Source organism: Falco punctatus (assembly GCF_963210335.1).
Source record: "Falco punctatus genome assembly, chromosome: 8".
NCBI classification, from domain to species: domain Eukaryota; kingdom Metazoa; phylum Chordata; class Aves; order Falconiformes; family Falconidae; genus Falco; species Falco punctatus.
This window is the reverse complement of record NC_137588.1, coordinates 10,624,411-10,645,670: the sequence shown is the minus strand read 5'-3', so window position 1 is coordinate 10,645,670 and position 21,260 is coordinate 10,624,411. Positions and strand designations below refer to the sequence as shown.

The window sequence follows — 21,260 nt, the reverse complement described above, 5'->3', positions numbered from 1 at the left end:
TGTTTATTTACACACACACACGCTGTTTCAGTTGCACTGAAATATCCTTTCAAATAGCAAGTGACACTATTACAAGATAGCTCAGAAAATGTACTAAGTAACCTTATGAAATAGAAAGACAGCTTTTCAGTAAAGAAAATCATGATTACCCCATTGAAATCTAGCCAACAGAGTGTCTGTATTCTATGACAAAAACAATAGGCAAAAAAATATCATTATTTCCTTCTACTTATTTTGAAGTCATAGAAATATTTTCATAAATGAAACTTGGCAAGAAAGGAGTGGGGTTTTTTTTCAAAGTTTATAAAAATCCATTACACTTTTCTTTCTTCCTCTTCTTTAATTATAGGGATGGCTAAAGAAATGTTTCAAATTTAGACACATTATTTGGCATTTTCATGAGCTGAGAATGTTCTGAAGCTCCAGCATATCACACGCCCATATGCGGCAGGAAAGAACAATAATGCATTTGACAGGAACTCACTTTCATTGGGAGTTTTAGAATAAGTGTTCATGCTTTATTAATGGGGTCACACAGGTTAGAAGCAGAAAGGTTCAATGTTTTTCCCAAATCTAGATAGCTAATTTTCTTGTGTTCTATCTAAAAAAAGAAAAATTACTGTTATTTGGCTATACACTTATGGGCCTGATCCAAAGCTCTGTGAACTCAATAGAAAAGCTCCTGCAGACTTCAATTAGCTTTGCATCATGCCTGATAATGAATGTAATCATTTATTCAAGTTGTTAATTGGTGGCTAAATTGACATAATTCATAACAATCACATTTATAGCAACCTTTGCCTACAAAGGTTTCAGTGTACACTGCAGGTGTCACTAAAGCTGAAAGGGATTATTTAAATAACTTTGTATAAAAGAACATTTTTTCTGCTTTTGTTTTGTGTGCACTCATATTTAACATGAATCACCTCTGACTGTTCCATAAAAAAAACCCATGCTGGGAAAAAAAGGCAGATTCTTCACTTCAGCATGGAGCAACAGTAAAATCTAACTACCAGGGCACATTCTCTACCAATAACTTTATAGTCATTCATTCTGCATTAATAGTCATTATAACTAAGTAAGTTTTATGCATGAAACAGTGTTTAACATTTATAGTAGCATACAATTAGAAGTCTACATTAGATAAGAGCTTCATGCACTGCATCTTAGATAATCGCTCTCCAATTAATTTCCACTCAGCTTATCAGTTTGAAGATGCCCATTTGCCATCTGAACTCTTAAACAGTCTTGGGGGACACTAGCAGGCTGTGCCAAAGGTGTAATGGCTGTTGAAGGCTCAGCTTGTCCCTTGCCCTCAAGTCTTCTCCTGTAACCTGCCCCCCAAGCCTGGGTGTCTTTTAGGGTCTGCATAGTTCAGAAGTCTCTTGCTGATGATCACATACTGCCACCCTTTCCATGGTACTCAGCCTCAAAGGTGCCACTTTCTTCTATGTTCCCTGTGCACACAAGCTTAGTCACTAACATTTCTATCCCTGAATGTTTGTAGGGAAGGCAGAGAAGAGAGAGATCTCATTCCTTCCAGGTACCCACCCATCTCTGGTCCTGCATAGGAGAATATTAGCAAGACAACACAAAGCAACAGAGCATTGTGGGGTTTATGGATTTTTTTAAAATTCAAAAAACACACACATGTTTTGCTGCTGTATTTTCAACATTCTACGAACAAGTGAAGTCTGCCCTACACTTCTAACCAGCATTTGGAAAAGCCATCTCAGAGGTGGTGAAATATTTCATGACCATTTTAACATTGTTAACAAGTGGCACAAACAGCAAGATGAAATAATTGAGACCCCACCTGGAGTACTGCGTTCAGCTCTGTGGCCCCCAACATAAGATGGACATAGACCTGTTGGAGAAGATGCTCAGAGGGCTGGAGCACCTCTCCTATGAAGGCAGGCTGAGAGAGTTGGGGTTGTTCAGCCTAGAGAAGAAAAGGCTACAGGGAGACCTCATCACAGCCTTCCAGTACCTAAAGGGGGCCTACAAGAAAGCTGGAGAGGGACTTTTTACAAGGGCATGTAGAGAAAGGACAAGGGGGGATGATTTTAAGCTGAGAGAAGGTAGATTTACATTAGATATTAAGAAGAAATTCTTTAGTGTGAGGGACCAAAACTGGTTGTCCAGATGCCCCATCCCTGGCAGTGTTCAAGGCCAGGCTGGATGGGGCTTTGAGCAACCTGGTCACATGGAAGGTGTCCCTGCCCATGGCAGGGAGGTTTGAACTAGATGATCTTTAAGGTCCCTTCCAACCCAAACTATTCTATGATTTTATGATCAAGGGTATAAAGTATTTTCTGTGTGCTGGATAATTTTGTAGCATTTTCCACTGGCTGAACTCTGTTGCCTTTATCTTCTTAATTGAGAAAAAATATTCAGAGTTCTGACAAACTCTATAATGTCAGTGTTATCTCAAACATGAAGCATTAATATAGAGAGAACTTTTCCACAAATATTTTACTCCCTCAACAATTTCTCAATATTTGCTCTCTGACTTCTACAGTCAGCTGAACATAGCATTAAATGGTATGGAAAATATATCATTGTGATATATCATAAAATTAAATTAAATATGATGCTGACTAGAAGATCTTATAAGCTCTTACATGAGTTTTAAGAAAAGCTACACGTTGATAGTAAGTGTTTGCTGTAACTTGCTTTAAGGCATCAACATCACTAGGTAGGGAGGAAAACAAAAACAGGCTGATAATGACTCAAAATATGCAAAGAAACAATAATAAACACACCTGAGAATGGCTGTAATAATTAACATGGTTTAGACTGGTTTCTTCACTGGAAACACGTGAAAAAAATCTTTAACAGATATTTTCACACCCTGCTAGCTATCATGCAAGCAAACAGACTGGATTTCTACCACAGAGGATGGCTTTTGATCCTGCAAACACATACTTATACATTTCCCTTCCACACTCTCGTTACATCTTACTTGTCACTCAGAGAGACATGGGCATATACCCAAGCATCTGAAGCATCAGGGTCTAGAATAGGCAAAACAACAGAAAGGCAGAAATGGAAACTCTAGAGACTTGCCCCCAGATCCCAAACATGCAGGCAGTGGAAGGTTCAGAGAAAACTCTCTTAAACCTCAGCCTGCTGGCCTATCCTGAAAATCACAGATGTTTCAGAGGATGCTAGAGAAATGCATCTGGCTCTAAGGAACAGTTCTGCCCTACTCCAAGTAATTGTGAAGAACTTAGTTAAGCACCTAACCTGCAGCAGAACCCATTTAACCCCACAGAGATGCAACTGACAGGCAGAGTTGAAGCAGCAGGATAGCTCTTCTCATCTAATGCTGACTCTCAAAAGGCCACAAAACATTAATTCATTCACACAGACGTGCATAGAGAGAGAAAAACACTGTTCCCTATTAGCATTCAGGAAATCAGCTAAGACACTGCCTTCTGATTGGAGTAACTTGGCCCCTAGGCTACATTCATTATATACAGTCCATTTAATGAACATAGGTTACAGCCTATTTCTAAAACTAGTCCCTTAGTACTGTAGCTTACATTGTGGCTTCTTAAAATGAAATGAATGAGCTCTGTTTTCCTTGTGAAGATTCCCTTGGTGTTGTTTCATAAGGTATCTTTAGGAATATTTTTCTTCCTGGAAAATAGTGAGTGTCTATTATAACAAATCCTCAGTAAACTACAAGTCAAATAAAGTTTACATTTTCCCTTTGTGTGCAAACGTCATGACAACACATACAGTGCAAGAGGATGATGCGACACTACATCCAAGTTTCCATTTGCAGTGGAAGCCCATGTTTCAGAAGCTGTGTCTGCTTCAAAGGAGCTCTTTGAAAGGGAACTTAGCGATCACAGGAAAGAGCAAAGAGTTATTTGACAAAGGAGTCCTGACAATTAACATGGGAATATCTTCCAAACTACTGTGTTCAGCTATGTCCACAAGCTCTCAAAACCAGTGAAACAAATGGGATGCTATTCCATGAAGGGAAAAGCACCTTACCAATTCCACCTCTGAGTGGTTTTCCATTGTCTTCTAACATACTGTAAGTTACAGAGAGCTTGAAGCAAAGAGGAAGCATTACTGTGTGAGACCTGAGGCCTATGTTCAACCTTATTACTACTTACTTTATTTTTACAATAAATCTCTAGGAATGGAAGAGAGCTGGTTGTTCTTTCATTAAATGATGCATCATTATCCAATAGCTATGGCAAATCTGCTGTTAGAAAACATGGAAAAGCACAAAGAGCAAGATTTTTCTCCCATAGTCAGCAGTTTTTCATACGGTAGAGAGAAAACCTATGCTCTCTGGAAGGTTCACAGGTTCCTGTATCTCCCAGCAAGATGGGACCACTAGGATCTTGGAATACAACCCTATTGACTCTTGCATGGTCATCAAGACTTTGTGCATCTTCAGACAAATTCTGTTCTGTCAGCCCAGAAATTCCTTATGTGAAATCTCAAAGGGCTAATTCTTCCTGTCAACACATAGACAATATACTTGTTACTGACTGATAGCACAGATCTAGGCTCCTCCTCACCACTTGATCCTATTAAACACAAACCCCATTGCAGGGGAAAACAATGAGCAATCCACCATTCCTGGACAGTTGTGATTCTCTTTCTTGGCAACACCTCTATTTGCCAAATAATATACCATTTTTCATGGTTGGCTCTCTGTATGGGGGCAGAAAAACCAGACCGCATACCTGAACTACAAGCCATCTATAAATGCTCTAGCAGGCAAGACTGAAGGCACTAGTTACTCATGGGAAGTCAGGAGCTTTCCTCCAAGTTTCAAAGGAGACGATGGTGCCAGAAAATGCATGCTTTTCCCTTGTAAGGCTGATCTTATTCAACGTTCAAATAATATTCACCCTCTGAAGAAGTTGAAACAAAGAAAAAGCCTTGAAATGGAAAAAATGAAAAATAAGAGAACAAAAGCCATTAAGATGATGATACAAAGCTTATGGTTGTTTAACAACTGGAAGTAATTCAGAACAAGATAAAGTGTGCTGAAAACAGAGATTGTGCATCCTTTGTCGTCCTGCAACAGGTTAACTCATTTTGTTATTCAGGAGTATTCTTAGAGTCGGTATTGATGCTTCGCTCCCACATGACGTTATCATCATGTGTTCAATCATCTCTGGATGACAAAGAGAGGTATGGTACTCTCACAGACAACCACCTGGATTCATTTACTCATGCCTTTGTCACCTCTTGGCTGGATTACAGCACTAGAAACATCAGGACATGAAGCTGTTCAATGTACAGGACACCTTTGCGTGCTTCCTCATCACAGAAGTAGCAGCAGACACTGCATTTCTCCTCCACCTTCTGTACTGCCTTCCCACAAAATGTTCTACCAAATCTAAGGGTCTAACCCACAGTTTCACAGTCTATGCCAAGAACACCTTCTGCAAACATACACAAAACCTTCTACCAAGAAAAGTTCTGTTCGACACATCCTTCTGTCTCATATAACAGAAAGTTTACATTGAAGGATTAAGTACGGTACAGTTTAAAAGTGGTCAGTGATCTGCTGGAGATTAAGAAACAACCCTTTACCCCTACATCCTCAGGCATGATCACAATTAAACTACATCAACAGCAAGAGGCATTTCTTTAACCTTCACTTTTTTAAAACTTTTATGTAGAGAAATAGCTAAATAAAGATGATAATAAAAAGACCCAAAAAAATATAATCACACAGAGACCTAGCAAACAAGACTTTCAACTTCATGTAGCTCTTACATGGCAGAAAAGATCAGAATAATAAATGAGAAGCAGTGATAAGTGATAAGCAGGGATAAGTTGTGTTTCACCTAACACTGGAAGGTAGTGATGAGCACAGGCACAAAGTCTCTCAAACCATGACAGAATAGTACACTTCTAAGGCAGGAGAGAAAAAAAGAGGAGGAAAAAAAACCCTAAACTAAAGGAATAAGTTAGAAGTAGGACCACAGCCTGAGAAAAACAGAAGCAAATGTTTCTGGCTGGTCATAAGCACAAACCCCAGAAATATCACTTAAACATACAGCAATTTAATGCATCTCCTCCTTTGCTAGCAGTCTAACAGATGCTTAAAATGAACTGTATTGCTGCTACAATATGACTGCATTAATGCAATTTGCTGCCTGATTTCTGCATAACCAAATTGTTACATCTGCTACGTAGCATTCACTGCTTTTCAGTACTATAATCTCAGTCCAGGTACGGCTCATAAGCTTTTCTGAAAGACAATTAGGACAACTTAAAAGTAATCTCCATTATCAGATAGGTTAAATACAGAAAGGAGGAACTCAGTGATCAAAAGCAGTCCCAAAAGTGACCTTTCTGGGTTAAGACAGGGCCACATTGGTGAAGCAGGGTAGGGGAAGCAAAAGATACTAATCTCACTCCATAAGGAAAGGGAAGTAGTTTTCAAATCTGTAAAATCAGCGCCTTTCATGAATGTTACATTCACTCCATGTTTATAGCCTTCAGAATCCCTGTTTGTGAAACTGGATCTCCAACCTGGAAAGCTCACATCACGGTAAGGAAGCTGTCCCCTCTCTTCTCCTTTGCTTTTGTTCATACCTTAAAACATTTCATTTGCCTATAAATCTGCTTAGAGGCAGACTGGGCCAAAGCTTTAGATTCTGTAAATTATCACAGCTCCACTGATGTCCATGGAGCTCTCAGAGACACCAGTGAAGTTTCTGCCCTGCTCATCGCACTGCATCCTGTCAGTAGTTGTATCATTTTCACCTGAAGTGAACCAATCCTAGACAAGAAGATCTGCACTGAGCAGCAGTACTTACTGCAGTTCTCTGCCTTTTTATTTCGATGAATCACTGTTTTTTGACTGGGTGTGCTGAAGAGGCTAGTCCAGTTGACAGTGTGGTAGTAGCACAAATTGCTGTTGTCTGTTATGTAGATGTTGCCAGCACTGATTTGCTTCAAGGACTGAAACTGCAGAGAGGTAATGCCTTGTTGCTTTAGGATGAGTAAGGAAAGGCCACTGTGATGAAAACAAAAGTCAGAGAGAACAGTGATTAGCTTCAGAAGGCAGAACCTATCGGAGCTGGTTGAGAATGTCCCACTAGAATTAGTTCCTAATGTCAAGATGGTCTTTCTAACAATACTGAAATTTGGTAGGAAAACTTTTATGTTAGGGTGACACAAATATTTTATGAGTCAACATCCAATTCTTTTGCTAAGAAAATTAAGAGTCCTGTAAGAATTGTGGTACCACAAGCTGTGATGCTCACAGCACTAGGCCAAGTGGGCTGGCAGAACTCCTCAACTAGTTCCATTTCATGAATTAACATATTTTTTCATATAAAGTGCTGTTGAGAAACTGAATAAAATCCAGATTTTTTTTTGACAGAATTAACATTATGAGAGTTTATATGCTAAGGACAAACTGACAGGGTCATGTAAAATGTATTAACATCTTCTGTCAGGCATCAAATTAATATCATTTTAGTAATACAGGAAGAAATTGTTATTTTCAAGGAAATTTTTCCATCCCATTTTCTACATTTCATTTTTCTTTTGTTATAATATGTGGTTATCGCCTTTCTTCATCAAAGGAATGGTAAATTATTGTCTGTGTAACACAGAAATGACTGCACATATTTTATGACTGCAGATTAGTGAAGAAAATATCCAGTTTCTGGGCATCCTTTAAGTTATTGTATTTTAATGATTATAATTGTTTTCCAGCTGTTACAAATAAAAATTGCTGCTTCAAAATAGAATGTTGGGCTGTGATTCAATCTCAAGGTTTCTCTGCTATTCATAGTCTGCTTGGGTTGCTACTTAAGATGCAGCAGAACCCCATGACTGATGTATGGTATTTACACAACAGGAAACCAGGGTTTGCTGTATATATTGTTCAGGTACCTTCTTGTGCTTCCCCCATTATTTCTCACCGCATTTTCTTCTGTTCAAACCAATTATTCCATATGAGCTGTCATACGGAAATATCTCTAGTGAAAATGTCACTACAAAGCTAACGTACACCCCAATTGCAAGGTATCTCTTCCATATAGTTATCTTTTATTGCTTCTTAAGACCACATTGTTCTTTGGGCACATCAGCCTGCACTTCCATACACAACCATATACACTTCCTGAAAATGGGCCTAGGTTCTATTACTGCTACATTTTAAGTTATGTTTCACATTCACAAGGTATTTTAAACCATGGAATGTACCTTCCAGACAATGAGTTAATAGCTACAGTAATGAACCAAGACATTCTTTTTTTTTTTTTCAATCATTATGTTCAAAAGGTATTACCCATTATAAACAACTGATTAGCAAAGATACCGTTAATGAATACCTTGTTAACACAGAAAAAATGTATCAATTTATGATGCCCTTCCCAAAGGATGTTGCATTCTGTGCTACTGAACAAAGAATCATTGAATTCTAATAAAAAATTATTCCAGCAACAGAGAAAGTACCTTACCTATAGAGAGCTCTTCCACCGATAGTAACCAAGTTAGAAAACACCCTGAAATCTGTCATATTCTCAGGCCACGACTGTATGTTCAAATACCCTGAAGGAGAAAAAGGCAAGCACATGAATGTCAATGACTTCAGCCATAAAGACTGCTTTATCACATACGTGAGTTAGGACAGCATTAGACTATAAATGAAAGACAGTGCTTGTTTGAGAAAAAGAAATAAATAGGTAATGAATGCTGCAGACTAATGCCTTTGAATTTATCAGTCTGCTCAACACTGTCTTCCCCAAGAAAGCAAAGGAGGAATTGTCACAGCAGCATTACATCCACTTTCAAGCCATAGTAGAGGGTGAACGTAAACACAGGCTGGAATCCTGCAAGGCCTCCTAGCCTCTTCTGAACAGCAGCAGCAGAAAAAAGTGAAGATTTGCCTGAATTAAGAACATTCTGTTTTAAAATGTGCTAGAGAAATAGGACAGAAATTGAGGGACCCATCATGATTCATTAAAAGATGACAAGACCTTCCTAGAACAATGAACTTGCATTTGTTTCTGAGTGTGTGTGAGAACTGTTCATCACCAGAGAGCATTCTCTGCGTAAGTATGTCAGACTACTTATTTTGTGTTACACACACCTCTACAGAGTGCAGTTCCCTATGATTTTGATTCAGTACTGGACTGAAATGCTGTACAACTTTAAACATAGGGGTAATTCCACTTAAGTAGTCGAGCTCAGACTGTCAATTAGTGTGCTTAAGAATGGCAAATTACAGACACTCAGATGCCAGCTTATTTTTGACATCAGTTAGGGAGATCCTAACTGGTTTGGTAAAACACAAAACTTTTGAGAGGTGAAGCACATGTGAGAACACTAATTTTAAATGCCAAACACTTGCTGAGCTCCACCCAGCTACAATCATCCTGTAGTGTCCAAAGATTTTTTTGTGTGTGCATGATTTTTTTTTTTTTTTGCACTTACCTATCTATACATAATCAGCAATCAACTGAGAACTCAGAGCTGTACTATCTTCCTCCTTGCTCCCCCCGTGGTTAAACAACAAGGAGATACAAAAAAACAAAGTACAGAGTTCTAGCTATATGATCCCAATGAAAAGTCACAAAAGGGAAAGACTACCACGTCACATATTACACATTTGTCTTTAAATTACAGAAGCTAATTTGCAGCAGCATCTTCTGTCAGACCAAGAGAAGTAGCTGCAAAACCAGATTGGCTTGTCTGTTTTTTTCCAAGGTGTCTTTCAAATGCATTCAGTTGAAGACAAGGGTTTCTCACATTTCAGCACCATTTTCCTCACCACTTTGTCAGCATGGGACCAAGACCCATTGCCCACCTAACAGTAAAGTCTTGGTCTTCTGATTCTTGTGTACCCCAAACATAATGCACATTTTGTATTCACGAGCAAAGGACAACACAGTTGTGAATATCAATAGATACTGAAGTTGTTGTGTATAATTTTTTTAAAAAAATTACAGTGTGATGAGTGTAAAGAAAAAAGCACCTCGTGTTCTTTAGAAAACCCAACAAATTACAACCATAAATGCAAAGCGAGAAGTTCAGGATATAGGAAATCAGAAGTGTGTTACCTGTTATCTCTCTCACTGTTTGGAAGATATTTAATTTCTCTGGATTGATTGCAGCAATTGTGTGATACGGGTCTCTGAAAGATTAAAAGCACAAAATTTGATGCTCTAAGTAAAAAAAGATCAGGTTCTCAAAGCCATGCCATGTAGAATGCATATTTCAGGAGGTCAACACCTTGCTTTTAGGCAATATATGTGCCAGATTTCTTCAGACTGTTTCTAACTTCTTCAGATTGTTGTTCCTGCAGAACCTGTGCTAACTTCTTCCAAGTCATCTTGAAGGAAAATAATGGCGCTTAGTAGCTTTAAGGTTCAAATCATTAATGTTTTAGCAAATATTTATGCTCATGGAAAATTAAGGGCTTCTAAACAACCATGAGTGACCTCCCTAAAGGAAAGATGAATTTTCAGTATTTTTTCAAGGAATACTAGCTCAAATAGTACAGTTGTGGTACTGTACTACCAGGACTAACAAACCTGCTACTGAAACAAGTGACAAGGTATAAGCAAAATAAAACCAAGAACATGCCAGCAATTCCTGACATGTGGCATTAAAAGGTACACTTTTTAGAAGGTGTTGGACAGGGGAACATCAAAAAAGCACAGATCCTTGCCAAGCAAATTTGTCACCTGAGTAATGAAATACTCTCACCAAATGCAATTTCAAAGTTAAATATGCTACAGTGTAAACAAATGAAGCTGGCCTTGATTTTGAGAGTGCCATCATTTAGTGATTACCTGCTCCCCCCCCCCTTAATTTTAAAGGAGTAAAGACTTTCTAGCTACTTAAGAAGCCAACTAGAAGCCTAATCCAAACAAAAATCCTTTAAAAATCCTTCTGTAAATGCTGTATTATGGTATTTTTGTGCATTTTCAGAAGGTAGAAAACACCCTCAGTAAATTTGGAGCATGCATTTCCATCTCTCCTCCTTCTGCTTTTCAAGGGACATAATTCTTGGAATTGGAACAGAGAGATAATCAACTAGGCTGTCTGGGGACAGGCCTCACAAGTCTATGAGGTAACAGACTGATGGGGTCACTTCTAACCATCCTGGAGGTGACCGCAGGTTAGCAGCAACACAATGAGATCTTGAATCTTAACATAAAGCCCAGTGGACCACAGAAGTATCCTATACACTAAATTTTAACAATATGGTGCTCTCAGCAAACTAGATAACAAGTTTTGACTACATAAGAGAAACACAGCACTTTATTTTTAAAATGCATTATTACTAAAAAAGAAAAGACCCTTGCATGTAATAAACATGAGGTTGCTGAATTTCACTTCCAAATGATAAGTTAAAGTAGTCTTTAAAGATACAAATATAATTGCCCATTAATTTATTCAGGGTTCACAATAAGGTAACCAAGGGTAAAGAAATAAAAATAAAATGGAGGACAATTAAACACTTAAACTGCTTAAACAGCCAAATGCGTGATAAGTTTTATCAATATATAAAACTAGAACAATGCAGTCATCTTCTACCATTCTTACTAGCAGAGCCAGGATTTTTCAGTAGAACAAGCACAGCTGAATTTTACAGCTCCAAGAATGAGAGTTTCAGTTCATTGTGAAACTGGAGATGGACAGCTAAAGGGAAGATAAAAAGCGGTGAGCACTGAGGGCTTGTTGTTCCTGCTGCAAGTCACAGGGGTGTGGTAAGGAAGGAGGTAGCATTTGCTGCTAGCTGGGGCTGTCCATCCTTTCAACTACAGCTCTCCTTGGTATATCCCACCCCTTCACACGCAGTGACACTAGCAGAAGGCAGCCTGGATTTTTAGCACCCTGTGGTGGTTTGACCCTAGCTAAACAAAGGTGCCCATCAAAACTGTCCTATCACTCCCCACCTCAACTGGAGAGGGGAGAGAAAATATAACAAAAGGCTTGTGGGTTGAGATAAAGACAGGGAGGTCACTCAGCAATTACCATCATGGGTCAAACAAACTTGACTTGGGGAAAATTTATTTAATTTATTAGTAATCAAATCAGAAAAAAACCACCTTCCCCCCACCCCTTCCTTCTTTGCAAGCTTAACTTAATTCCTGATTTCTCTACCTCCTTCCCCTGAGTGGCGCAGGGGAATAGGGGTTACGGTCAGTTCATCACTTGCTGTTTCTGCTACTCCTTCTTGCTGCCCCAGTGCAGGATCCCTCCCATGGGGGACAGTTCTCCATGAACTTCTCCAATGTGAGTCCTTCCCATGGGCTGCAGTTCTTCATTAACTGCTCCAGCGTGGGTCCCTTCCGCAGGGTGCAGCCCCTCAGGAACAGTCTGCTCCAGCCTGGGTCCCACACAGGGTCACAAGTCCTGCCAGCAAGCTTGTTTCAGCATGGGCTCTTCTCTCCACGGGTCCACAGGTCCTGCCAGCAAACCTGCTTCAGCGTGGGCTTCCCTTGGGTCACAGCCTCCTTCAGGCATCCCCCTGCTCCTGTGTGGGCTCCTCCCCAGGCTGCAGGTGGGGATCTGCTCCACCGTGGACCTCCCTGGGCTGCAGGGGCACAGCCAGCCTCACCATGGGCTTCACCAGGGGCTGCCGGAGAATCTCTGCTCCGGCACCTGGGGCACCTCCTGACCCTCCTTCTGCATTGACCTGGGGGCTGCAGAGTTATTGCTCTCACATAGTCTCACTCCTCTCTTCTGCTGGCGCAGGTACATTTTTCTTTTCCCCTTCATAATATGCTATCACAGCGGTGCTAGCACCGTTGCTGATGGGCTCAGCTTTGGCCTGCAGCGGGTCTGTCTTGGAGCTGGCTGGCATTGGCTCCATTGGACACGGGGGAAGCTTCTGGCATTTTCTCACAGAAGCCACCCCTGTAGCCCGCCCGCCCGCCCCCCCCCCCCCCCCGCCAGTTACCAAGACCTTGCCAGGCAAACTCACTACACACCCCAACCAGAAGAAAACAGTAGCAAGAAGGCTGCACCCGACCTATACAGGTCCCACCCATTTCCCAGCCAGCGTGTCTTCTGTCCCAGGCAGCAGCTATGTATTCTAATGAAGATCACCTTATCCACACACTTCAGCAGAGCTTTACCTTAGAAGAATGAGTACTACTGCCTCACCGAAATTTAGGTCTACCGTCATCCCACTTATTTTCTGGACACTACTTAAAGCCAATTCATAACTAAGTTATATATCAACTACTATAAATAATTCTGCCTAAAATCAATTCATAATTATATATACAGTTTTAATGTAAGTTATTACAAATTCACAAAGAGTTGAAGTTCAAGTACTAAGGAAAGGGAAAGACAGGCTACAGAATCACAGGATCAAAAACATGACAGGATCAATTGTAATAGCACAGTTCCCAATGAGGACAAACACAAAAAGTCCACTCAGCATTTTTCACTGAAGTTATTTTCTGCCACTACAAATAATCTTTCAATTCCCCACAGAGAGCTCGACTTTAAGTCCCTAAAATTTGAAACAGTGAAAATTCATTCTTTAAAAGCGGCAGTTTACTCTGAGTAAACAAATCTGTAACAGAAGTTTAACTACAAGTTGGAGTGGAAACAATGTATTCTTGTTGTTGCTCTCTACTATCAATTTATATAACTAACTGCTTGTACAGCTAGTGTCATTTTTTAAATTTCCTTTCTGTATTATTGATTTGCAAGATGTAACAGAAATCTTAAACAAAAAGCTGTTCCAGAAATATAAAGTTATTTTCATTAATTCTCAAATCTTCTTCTCTTCTTTGAATACCTACTGCTATAATTTATGCTGTGGAAAAAATTAGGATTGCAGAACTCAGTGTCTTCTTAAGATTCCTTGGAATGAGTTTTCTTCATAAAGAATTAGAGACAAAGTGCTATAGTTTCAACATTACATGTCCTAGGTTTGTATTATTCTATTAGAACAAAATATTTTAACCCTCTGCTTTTATAGTCTGTAATTTATATAATTTTTAGATGAATACTCATCTCCTAACTTTGCCGCTAATACAACTTTTGCAATAAAAGCAGTTCTAATACTCAAAATTACATTTAATGTAGTGCACTGGAATAATCCACACAGAATTGCTCGTGTCCTCTAGCTGCTTGTCTTGCATTTACCAGGTACTTCCTGTCCTGTGAGATCTATACAGATTTACATCCAGCCTCACAGTTGGTCATCTGCCCAGATCAGAAAGAATGATGACCTGAGCACTGACTCTTGTTTGACCTTCTCCCAGGGTTCAACAAGTTTGAAGCAGCATTTCCTTAAACCGCTTGAACCAAAGTCCTTCTTCCTCCCTATGCTACATTAACCTTTCACACTGGCTGCTGGAGAGATGAAACCAGCTACACAGTCAAAGCTCACATTTCTGGCCTTTTGAGAATCACTGAGCTCTAGGGCCCCACTGAAGTGGATTTTCAACCGTCTTTCTCATGGCTGGAGTAAAGCTGCAGGTGAAGCATTACAATCAATCACTATATCAAAACAAGGAAACAAGTAATTTCTTTCCACCTCACCTAGCAGGGAAATTTGAGCCCAGCAACCTAGTGTCAAGCACCTCAGAATATAATCTAAACATATCACAATCTATAGAAAGACTAAAGAAAAATCTGATGGCACTACTCATGCCAGAATTCCATTACAGATCAATCTGCAGACGTTCAGTTAATCACGTTTTTGCTACACCACAGAGCTGCAAACATGGAGCTGGTTTGGGAACTGTATTTAAGATATCAAATCTTGACAACCAGTTGCAAAGAGTGTTGAAAGCTCTGAGGAACCTAAAAAGCAAGTGAAAACTTGAAGCCTACGCAGTGGTTGAAGCAATTGAGTACTTTACACTGTTAATGTACCACAAAGTATCTGCCTACTTACTGCAACAAAGGGGCAAAAGGGTTTAATCTTATTTGTATATTTTGAGGATTTTGATCATTTTAATAGGTCCAAAAATACCTCAATGTGTCACATGTAATTTGCCACAACTGATTACAACATGAAGGCTTGAGTTAGTAAGAAGACACAATCATATGCTTGTTCTTTTAATGACAGAAAGAATACAATGCAAGAAAGTGGCTAGTTGCATCAGATGACCTCACCTGACCACCAGAACAGAGAATATCTGTCTTCCCTGGACACATCCCACCCTTGCAGCATTTGCACCACGCATTCACCTTTGCTACAATTGCAAACACACACTGCACCAAACAGTAAACAGCAAGGCACTAGTTGCCTGGCTTCTACATCTTTCTTTAGAAGGAGACATTGATGAGACTTTCAAACACTGGTTCTGTACCTCCACATCTTTAACTGTTATGAAGACTTATTCAATATATAGCCATATTTAAACCAAAACACACAAAACTCGCTGGTATTTAAATCCACTATCGCTGCAATTGAAACTGGAATACATGCTTTAAAACTGATTAAAAAGAGGGCAGCTTTTTTGCATATATATGCAGTGACAGCCACCCAGGCTATGACAACTTATGTTAGGTGAGGCACTCTCTCTGCACATTCTGCACCTTAGACTGCTGGTCAAACAAAATTTAGAACAACCCAAAGGAAGGTAACTTTCCTTTCTCCCTTCTGTTCTCTAATCAGCCATTATTCTAAGCCAGCAGCAAGGATCTCATAACATAAGATCACAGCTCTCTCTTCTTTCTGGCACAAACAGCCTTCCTTTTCCTACAGGCTGAATCATAAGAATCAAGGTAAGGTTCCTTCATAATGGAAGGCAGAAAACTAATTTCTCCTGCGTCTGCTATTCCGTAAAAGAAGGCTGCAGCCACCATTAAGAGGTGGATGCAATTTGTTTCAGCTGGCACCATCACATAACGTCGTAACATTTTGTCACTTACCCATGAATCCCAGTAACAAGGAAGATAAGGTTGCCGTTGATCTTGGTACAGTTTATGAACTTGTCGATGTTGCTGGAATCCACTGTCTGAGCTGACACTAAACTCCCTGTTCCAATGCCATCACATGCTGCCAAAACAAGGAGTTTGTGTAAAGAACTAGGAAATACAATTACTAAATCAGAACATGTTGGCCTTCTAGACAAGAGTCTTCATTTTTTTCAGCGATAAAGCAGCACAGAGGTGTCAAAATGGCACCCTTTACCCATAGTCCCAAAGAAGCATGTGCTGATTTAAAACAAACAATAAGCTAAAGTGCCTGCCACAGAAGGACATTTTGGCACACAGGTATTTCACGTGGGATCTAAAGGCCAGTATGAACCACACTAAATCCCACTCAAGCCAGCTGTAAACAGATGGTTGATAATTTAGCTCAGACTAGCCTGGTGGCCATGCCATTTATTTGTGCACTACTTACTGCAGAACCTGAGGGGTCCTGACTGCTAGCACAAGAGGTCCCCTTTGCTCCAGTGGATTTGTGAACTTAACCATTCACATGCCATAAGGTCATTTAGAAAGGGCATAAAAATAATTCTTTACTCACTAACCCAACAAAGAACTTGCTGGGGCCTGGAGAAACTTTGGTACCCAGTGAGGAAACTTCTCTGAGTAGCCTTTCTATGTAATTTAGTTGCATTTTCTGGGACACATGATTCATCCAGGAACAAATCCTTCATAACTTCCATCATGTAATGAAACCTGTGTCCCTAACTGGGCTCCTCTAATGGCAACTACCCGCAGTACACCTGAATCTTTTACAAACACGTGATAACTTTCCTCCTCAGAGTAAGGCTACGGAGCTCGACAGGAACACTGTGCATGTCTTTTAATGCATAAAACTACCTATCCAGCTAAAAAGTTATTTAGTGCAATTAGGTTAAAGGGCTGGACATTGACTTCACTAAAAATCCAGCATGTCAGTACCCTACTTTGGCAGAGATCTCTGTGTTTGACTGTTTCAGCCATGTGGAATGACTGTTGATTCACGGAGTTTTTTAGTAGCTTCATTGTGCATTTTCTTCCAGATATGGCTTCCACTAGGACTGAAATTTGGCATAAGCCCACAAGGGAAAACTGATGATGCTTTGCTAGTGAGACCTTAAAGCAGGGAGCAGGAAGTCTCCTTAGTGGAGTTTGGGACAGCAAAGCAACTTATAGATTTCAGTCTTCTCAACAGCACTATCACTGAAAAACTTCTAATCCATGTTTTAGACACTTACAAAGGAGGTAGAAGATTCTAGGAAAACAGAAAGATTTAAAAAACAGGAAATAAATGGAAACATAAAGTTGTACTGACAGGCATGAGACATACCATACATTGCAGCCAGGGCTTTAGTATGCCCCTTTCAGAATGACAAAAGGACAGCTCTAAAATACCTCCAGGAAATACTTGTCATTAAAATAACATAATAAAGAATACTTTCAGATTTCTCTAAAACCAACAGAGAAATCCCTTTCATTTTTATCTAAGTGATTGGTTTGGTTATATTACCATTACAACATAACAAATTTTCATTCTATTGTATATAATTCAAACAGAGCCTACATATCTCAAAGTTCTGTGGGTACCCAAGGGCTACTAATATTCTACAACATGCTCATGAAGTGTATTTCCTGCCACAATAACACCCTGCTCTGCTCTACTACAGCACAGACTATATTCAAGAAAATAATACTGAACTACTGCCTACCTTTAGGACAAATGTCTGTGCAGGGCTTGCACATCTTAATACCATTTTCTTCAACCTCCATCTTGGAGCTCGGACATGCACGGACACAAGAGCTAGAATCTACCACAAAGTTGTCTGAAAAGAAAAAGAAAATATTGGCAGAAAATGAACCACTAAACTAAATAGTACCAGGACACATGGTTTTGGACTCTGTGTCAATGCTTATTATTAATTACCTCAGCAATTTACATTAACATTTAATATTCAGTGTTTTTAGAAGTGTAGAAGCAAGCAAATTAGGCATGGTTTTGGAGACTTAAAACAGTCCAGGAATTCTCAAGCCTCATCTCCCCTCCTCCCTCAATTTGGTTTTACTATTATTTGTAGTAAAAAAGCTACAATAATTGGAGAGAAATAAAACAAGATGCTCTTCCCTGTCTCTTTCAAATTCATACAAATATATACATCTGGGACAAAACACTGCACAAGACAATGACAAGTATTTCAATTTTGCCTTGTAAAACAACTGTCAAAGAGGATATAGACTGATCCTACCTAACTGAATGTTTAATACTGTCAAGAAAGGGAAAAAAATAAATTCAGCGAAGTATTTGGACAAAGAATCATATCCCTTAAGTAGTGTATGGTATACAAGTTTTGTAAAAAAATTCTTGCTTCAAAATATCCACCACTATTACAGACAGAACTAAGCCTTGTCAGCCTCAGCCTGCTGTCGGTCTGAACTTCTCCACGGAGATTCAAAATCTGGATTTTGGTTTGGGTTCAGTTATGGTTCCATTTATGACAGATTACCCATCCTTTTATATGTAGTTCATGCATAAAATAATTGGTGCACAACAGAACTGTAAACCTTGGTGGGAGTGAAAGGGAGAGCAAGAATACTGTCCCCCATATTTTTCTTTCTAACTAAAACATCAGTATCAAAGACTAAGTAAGCAATGACCCCCTAATTTTTTTTGTTACTTATCATCATCTGTCTGGTATCTCAGAAGCATGTGTTTTTTACATGCATGGGATTAGTCTTTTTTTAACTCCCTCTTCCCCTCTAATTTTACCCCAGAGTTTTAAGACTGCATTGTTGTCAGTATTGCATGGCTTTTCCTCATTGAGACAGAACTGCTCAGAAAATATTTGTGGCAACTTTCTATCAAATCATCATTATTCCAAGTTAAGAAAAGGGCATCACTATAATGAAAGCATCTGGTGCCAGGTAGTATTGGTGGGGGACTGTTATATTTTTGAAACAGAAATTTACACCCTTTTACAATCCCACTATTTTAACAATTAATTTGGAAATTTACAAATGCTGATCTAAAGCACAAATGTACAAAGTGGTGGTCATGAAAACAGAAATCTAGTGAATTCCCTTTCTTTAAGAAAATTACTATAGTATAGGAATGCTTGGGAAGCATCAGCAACCCAGAATGTCACAGCCTTTAGTTAACATGTGACTGAGTTATTCCAGGCTGCAAGGAATCATGTATGGAGTGATTTGGGATACTGCAGTAAGTCCTTAGCTCCCATTCTCTCATTGCTTTGTAAGGCTCCTGAAATGCAACTCGAACTTGCCATCACTGCAGGAAAAGGCAGCTAACACAGCACTTACGTGGGCACTTTTTGACACAAAAAGCCCCATAGGTGTACTTGGCATTGTGATTATGCTCCAGTTGGAAGGTGGTAGGATTGTATACAAAAGTCTGGGGGCACTGCGTGACACACGCACCACTATCATTGAAATTCATACAGGCCTGCAAAACAAAGAAGAAAAAAATAATATTAAATTAAATCATATAGCTGCTTCTGGTATGTTTGGTGTTTTCTGTTGTTTGGGATTTTTTTTTTTTTTTTTTAATACAGTCTTGATTGTTCAAGCTTGCTGCAACAGTAAGGAACATGATAGTTATCCAAGCTTCATTTTGGCTACTTAGATTTCTTGCTAGGATCTTGGCAAATACATGACTTATAAAAGGGGGCTTACTGAGCCCCCTTAATTTGAAACAGTTGACTGTTACAGCACTTCCTACAAAAACATATGACAACCGTAAATTGTTTCATAGCTATTGTTACGACTAGCAATCAACTAATTCACAACTTGATAGAACATTCTAAAACTGCCATAAGTGAACAGCTATTCATCATAGTCAGTCTAAACAAATGCTAATGACTTTTTCAAAGGTCCAACCTTTAGATTTCTTACAGCATGAGTCCATGGTCCAGCTAAAAACTGAAATTCCCAATTAGAAAGCAGAGGGGTAAGAACTTCTTTTGAGCTAGCACAGGAGGGGGTCATTTCCCTAAGTGGCAAGTTTAACAAGGTCAGTTGCTTCACACACTGAGAAAAGAAAATAGGACTTTGTATCACTTAACATTCAAGCTCAACCACCCACAGCTGACAGAGGACAGGGCCCTGACAAATGAAGAGGCAACTGTGTGGATAAGGGAAGTAATGGTATGCAGGGAAAATAATTGACCATGCAAGGCTGATAATTAGTCATAGAAAACCCCCACTGATTTTTACATTCCTTATCACCACACATCATGTCTGTGGTTTTAACCACAGTTTATAATATGCTGTTGGAGTAATAGCCACAAAGCATACCATAAATGTCGAATTTCCTATGAATATGAAAGCTGTAGCCTGGCTTGGATCCCTCTAGCAGTAAAGCAACCACTGTGACTGGATTCTGCTTCCCCACTAACCTGTCTTCCAGAAGGCAGGTTTTGCTTTAGAAGTTTTAGTCTAGGGATGAATCCTTCTGTTATTTTCCAGGTTGTAAAAAATACAGGTGCTTTTGAATCTTTATAGAGTCAATAAATATACCAACATGTGTGTTCTGTCTCATCTCCTCCCCTCCAGGGCAGGGACTGAAAGAAGAGTGAAAAAGATTGCTCTGCTCTGCTGCTTTTACTAACAGTCCTTATCTCTACCCAGATCAGAACCAGCAGGACTGAGGGAGGTTACTTGTCAGGTCTGAAGATTTCAGAAGGGAGAGGCTAATAATGTAACCAAGGGAGAAGGACAAAATTTGCTGCTCAAAGGGACAAACAGGACTTCCATGATGAAGGCACTGTCCTGTATGAAGCATGAGCTAAGCCAAACTGCTGATTCTGTCTTTTCTGGTTCTTGAAAATGCATATTACAAACCCAGTCAATTTCTTACAGAACCAGTTGGGGTTTATTTCCCCTTAGAAAGATAAATACAGTCAGTTACTTCTTTACTAAGAACTGGATGGGATGGGAAGTCCATCCTATGAACAGGGTTTATTACTTTTCTGGTGCCACTGGGCACTCAACCAGGCCCTCCTATGAATTTCAAATTTTAGATCCAGTTTGGTTTTGAATGCAAGATAAGAACATCTCTAGAACTTTGTTTTAGCATGTTTGTTTGCAGTTATGTTAGATGATTATTGTCTTGCTTTTAGAACTGAATATGCAAATGATTGTATGGCACCATATGGAGGAGGATGGATTAATTTTATCTAGAAATACTAAAACCATATTTACAAGAAGATGCTGTTGCAAGCTGCCATAATACACTAAAGGATTTGTAATGCTTCATAAACTGTACTTTCGCTTATTAATAAATACTAATATAGTTAAGTTTTCTCACACATTTTTTACATCTGCTGTTGACTTTAAAGGTTCTCTAT

General features: G+C 39.3%; 1 protein-coding gene across 6 annotated transcripts in view; it reads right to left on the bottom strand.

The window, feature by feature from the left end:
• ERBB4 (erb-b2 receptor tyrosine kinase 4) overlaps positions 1-21,260 on the bottom strand; it is a 640,461-nt gene that overhangs the window by 167,041 nt on the left and 452,160 nt on the right. For all 6 annotated transcript variants that reach the window (XR_013930080.1, XR_013930081.1, XR_013930082.1 and 3 more), the window contains exons 7-12: positions 19,216-19,357; positions 17,610-17,723; positions 15,862-15,988; positions 10,068-10,141; positions 8,466-8,556; positions 6,810-7,009 (exon numbers count right to left, since the gene is read on the bottom strand). Coding sequence is in view for 2 of the 6 variants with exons in the window: in XM_080399817.1 (XP_080255943.1) it covers positions 6,810-7,009; positions 8,466-8,556; positions 10,068-10,141; positions 15,862-15,988; positions 17,610-17,723; positions 19,216-19,357 (748 nt within the window). In the remaining 4 variants the exon portion in view is untranslated. The remainder of the gene's footprint in view (positions 1-6,809; positions 7,010-8,465; positions 8,557-10,067; positions 10,142-15,861; positions 15,989-17,609; positions 17,724-19,215; positions 19,358-21,260) is intronic.